At 48.1% G+C, this 5,000-nt stretch overlaps 1 protein-coding gene across 1 annotated transcript in view; it reads right to left on the bottom strand.

Annotated features, from left to right (window-relative positions):
• lpin1a (lipin 1a) overlaps positions 1 to 5,000 on the bottom strand; it is a 21,346-nt gene that overhangs the window by 5,774 nt on the left and 10,572 nt on the right. The window contains exons 10-14 of the mRNA XM_030771422.1: positions 3,074 to 3,255; positions 2,885 to 2,978; positions 2,647 to 2,716; positions 927 to 1,019; positions 448 to 512 (exon numbers count right to left, since the gene is read on the bottom strand). Coding sequence (XP_030627282.1) covers positions 448 to 512; positions 927 to 1,019; positions 2,647 to 2,716; positions 2,885 to 2,978; positions 3,074 to 3,255 — 504 coding nt within the window. The remainder of the gene's footprint in view (positions 1 to 447; positions 513 to 926; positions 1,020 to 2,646; positions 2,717 to 2,884; positions 2,979 to 3,073; positions 3,256 to 5,000) is intronic.

Below are 5,000 nucleotides of genomic sequence, written 5' to 3'. Positions count from 1 at the left end.
CATATACACACGCGCACACACGCACACACGCACACACGCACACGCACACACACACACACGCACACATACACACGAACACACACACACATACGCACACACACACGAACACACACACACATACACACACACACATACACACGCACACACACACATATACACACGCACACGCACACACGCACACACGCACACGCACGCACGAACACACACACACATACACACACACATATACACACGCATACACACGAACACACACACACACACACACATATGCACGCATGCACGCGCGCACACACGCACGCACACACACACACAGACTGGAATTAATGCTCAGACCACAGACATTCTCATGCTGTGTTGATGAAAACTGAGCTGGATGGTGTGGGTTGGTGTGTGGATGAGGGGACTGGGAGTTTAGACTGGTTTTGTTGGTTTTGCATTGCTCTGTACCTGTCCACAGAGCTCCTACTGACAGACTGCTCTCCGGTGTCCCCGGCCGGATCCGACGCACATTCCTAAGGAAACACATACCACCTTAACTGAACCGCAACTAAGATTAGACAGGACAACTGCCCCAAATTATCGTTGTCTAATAAATGTTCCTAAGTTTTCAAACGTTTTTTTTATTGATTCTGCTCACAGTACTGTAGCAGATGTGAAGAAAAGGCAATTTATTCACTCAGTCATTTTAAAGTATTTACATTCAGTGATGTTCAAATATCATTTTAAGCTGGCAGGACTGCCCACTGTCAACAGTCCACAGTATTTCCTAACCCTCAGAAGAGAGAAAAAACTGACTGAAAACTGGGACATTAAATAAAAATATCTGCATTGGATGTCTTATCTAAACAGAGTCCCTGTGAGACAGTGGGAGACAGCAGGGGACACTGACTTGGTGTTGAGAGAAAGTGTAATGTATTGTAACGTACCGATTTGGAGCTGCTGTTCCGTCCCCGCCACGAGAACCACCAGCGCCCTCCCTTCCGCGGCATCTTCTCCTTCATGATGTTCTCTACGGTGGCCTGGAGCAGACAACGCAAACTCAAAACCAAAAAAAAACCAAACCACAGTCTGACTGGATGAACAGTGAGTGAACTCAATGAGATGCAGCATGCAGTCTCTCTCTCTCTCTCTCTCTCACACACACACAAACACAGACACACTCATACACATACAAACACACACACACAGACAAACAGACACTCATACACACTCACACACACACACACACACACACAGACAAACAGACACTCATACACACACACACACACACAGACAAACACACACTCACACACACAGACACACAGATGTGAGAGATAGAGAGCATACAGGGTTGGAACCAAACAGGCTGGGCAAACAGTAGGAGAAGAAACCCAGGGCAGTATAGACGTAACTAAGGCAAGAGTACTTATGACACACATTGTGGGTAATGGGATGACGGAAGATAAAAAAAAAACAAAAACAAAAGGAAAAATAAAGAAAAACACACAGGGAGGGAAGAAATAAGATTTACTTGACTTTTAGGACTTAAAGACACAAGACTTTATATGGCGCTGACAGATACCACAGACACACGCAAGGATATTATAACCACAAAACACTGGCAATACAACAAGATAACAAGGCACAAAGCAACATATAAAGTGAACATAATTTATTAATAATATTATGTTATATTATATTATATAGTATATATATATATATTATATTATAGATTCTATTCCATTGCCAAGTTGCTAACCGCCAAGTGTAGCTGCAAACAGCAAGCTGAATTATCCTGATTTTGCTGTACAGCGAAACCATTTCCTTGTAATTAGTAAAGTAACTGGTAACAGGGGTAACACTGGCACAAGGTATACACACATGACAGTGACATTTTAACACGATGTTATTAATCATCAGAGAGCATGTGCTGATAGTGGGGATGATCATGGACCTGAGGGGAACATTCACGCTATGAGAGTAATTTGCCACAAGAGGGCGACGTTGGGCAGACAGTCAGATTTACTGCTCAACTCATGTTAAGAATTTATGGATCTGTCAACCAAAATATACAAAAATGATGAAAAGTAAGGGTTCCTGTCCAGGTTTTTTTTTTTTCTTTTTTCTTATTTGGCACTGTGTTTTACTGACTTCGGTTGGTGAGCAAAAACAACAGCATGCTCAAGACACATCTTAACAGGGGGCAGGACAGCAGTACGTTAGCAAAACTTTGAGGCGAACGCTAAACACCCTCACAGATTCCTGTTTCAACACTAACTGTCACGATGCTGCAATACAGGCTTTATGCAACCAGGACAATATGAGTACAGCGAGTGAGAGAAGTGGGTATGTTTTTGAATAAGTGTGGGGCAGTGGACAGGACAATATGAGTACAGCGAGTGAGAGAAGTGGGTATGTTTTTGAATAAGTGTGGGGCAGTGGACAGGACAATATGAGTACAGCGAGTGAGAGAAGTGGGTGTGTTTTTAAATAAGTGTGGGGCAGTGGACAGGACCATATGAGTACAGCGAGTGAGAGAAGTGGGTGTGTTTTTGAATAAGTGTGGGGCAGTGGACAGGACAATATGAGTACAGCGTGTGAGAGAAATGGGTATGTTTTTAAATAAGTTTAGGGCAGAGGGTGGCGTGAGCGATCAGTAGTCCTTACCTTTGGAAGAGGTTTCTGAAACACCTGCATGGTCAGTATGAGAGGAGCTGCAGTGGTCCAGTTATAATACCTGCAAGGACATGTTTCTACTGTTACACTGTGAGGTGCATTTCCCCACTCTAGATTTATATTATATTATATTATATTATATTATATTATATTATATTATATTTTAGAACTGTTCTCCAGTACTGGCTGTAAACACTTGGCTTGTCATTCATTCATGCCCAGTGCATACTTATTTCCGATCTTCACAACGAGGTTTGGATCATCAATAATGGACGGATTTTCAGAAAACTCCTGATACGAGATCGCCTTTTCTTGAAATTGCTCTGTGGAGACAAATTTAAAATAAAAATATTTTTGCATTAAGCAAAATTGGAAAAAAAAATAGAATTAAAAGAGAAAAAACAATGTTTTTGCTTACCCTTTGTGATCTCTGTGTTGTCAGTTAGTCCTCCGCACAGGGAGATGGCGACAGTGGGAAGGTCTGACATCTGATCTAAATAACTATCCACTCCACTGTCCATCCCACTGCTGCCCACGGACTGCGGAGACTGGTTGGCACTACGAATCTCTGAGACTCCTCTGACTGAAGCAGGACCATCACTGCAGAGACAGAGTCACAGTCAGCCTCACTGACCCTGCACTCCCACTGCAGAGTCACAGTCAGCCACACTGACCCTGCACTCCCACTGCAGAGTCACAGTCAGCCACACTGACCCAGCACTCCCACTGCAGAGTCACAGTCAGCCACACTGACCCTGCACTCCCACTGCAGAGTCACAGTCAGCCTCACTGACCCTGCACTCCCACTGCAGAGTCACAGTCAGCCACACTGACCCAGCACTCCCACTGCAGAGTCACAGTCAGCCACACTGACCCAGCACTCCCACTGCAGAGTCACAGTCAGCCTCACTGACCCAGCACTCCCACTGCAGAGTCACAGTCAGCCTCACTGACCCAGCACTCCCACTGCAGAGTCACAGTCAGCCTCACTGACCCAGCACTCCCACTGCAGAGTCACAGTCAGCCACACTGACCCTGCACTCCCACTGCAGAGTCACAGTCAGCCACACTGACCCTGCACTCCCACTGCAGAGTCACAGTCAGCCTCACTGACCCAGCACTCCCACTGCAGAGTCACAGTCAGCCTCACTGACCCTGCACTGCCACTGCAGAGTCACAGTCAGCCTCACTGACCCAGCACTGCCACTGCAGAGTCACAGTCAGCCTCACTGACCCTGCACTCCCACTGCAGAGTCACAGTCAGCCACACTGACCCTGCACTCCCACTGCAGAGTCACAGTCAGCCACACTGACCCTGCACTCCCACTGCAGAGTCACAGTCAGCCACACTGACCCAGCACTCCCACTGCAGAGTCACAGTCAGCCACACTGACCCTGCACTCCCACTGCAGAGTCACAGTCAGCCTCACTGACCCTGCACTCCCACTGCAGAGTCACAGTCAGCCACACTGACCCAGCACTCCCACTGCAGAGTCACAGTCAGCCACACTGACCCAGCACTCCCACTGCAGAGTCACAGTCAGCCTCACTGACCCAGCACTCCCACTGCAGAGTCACAGTCAGCCTCACTGACCCAGCACTCCCACTGCAGAGTCACAGTCAGCCTCACTGACCCAGCACTCCCACTGCAGAGTCACAGTCAGCCACACTGACCCTGCACTCCCACTGCAGAGTCACAGTCAGCCTCACTGACCCTGCACTCCCACTGCAGAGTCACAGTCAGCCACACTGACCCTGCACTCCCACTGCAGAGTCACAGTCAGCCTCACTGACCCTGCACTGCCACTGCAGAGTCACAGTCAGCCTCACTGACCCTGCACTCCCACTGCAGAGTCACAGTCAGCCACACTGACCCTGCACTCCCACTGCAGAGTCACAGTCAGCCTCACTGACCCTGCACTCCCACTGCAGAGTCACAGTCAGCCACACTGACCCTGCACTCCCACTGCAGAGTCACAGTCAGCCACACTGACCCAGCACTCCCACTGCAGAGTCACAGTCAGCCTCACTGACCCAGCACTGCCACTGCAGAGTCACAGTCAGCCACACTGACCCTGCACTGCCACTGCAGAGTCACAGTCAGCCTCACTGACCCTGCACTCCCACTGCAGAGTCACAGTCACGGTCAGCATTTCTGACTCACTGAACACTGTCATTGCATCTCAGCCACAATCAGTCACCAGCTCAACATGATTTCAGTCAGTCTCACTCAACAGGCATCACGTCCTAAACAACCTGACTGAACAAAGTCCATCAACCCAGCCACAAAAGTCTCCATGGGACTGAATCAACACTCTATAACAGTAACAGTGAGTGTGACTGAC

This window comes from Chanos chanos, chromosome 1 (assembly GCF_902362185.1).
Source record: "Chanos chanos chromosome 1, fChaCha1.1, whole genome shotgun sequence".
Taxonomy (NCBI): domain Eukaryota; kingdom Metazoa; phylum Chordata; class Actinopteri; order Gonorynchiformes; family Chanidae; genus Chanos; species Chanos chanos.
Note: the sequence above shows the minus strand (reverse complement) of the source record. Positions and strands in the feature narration are given on the sequence as shown.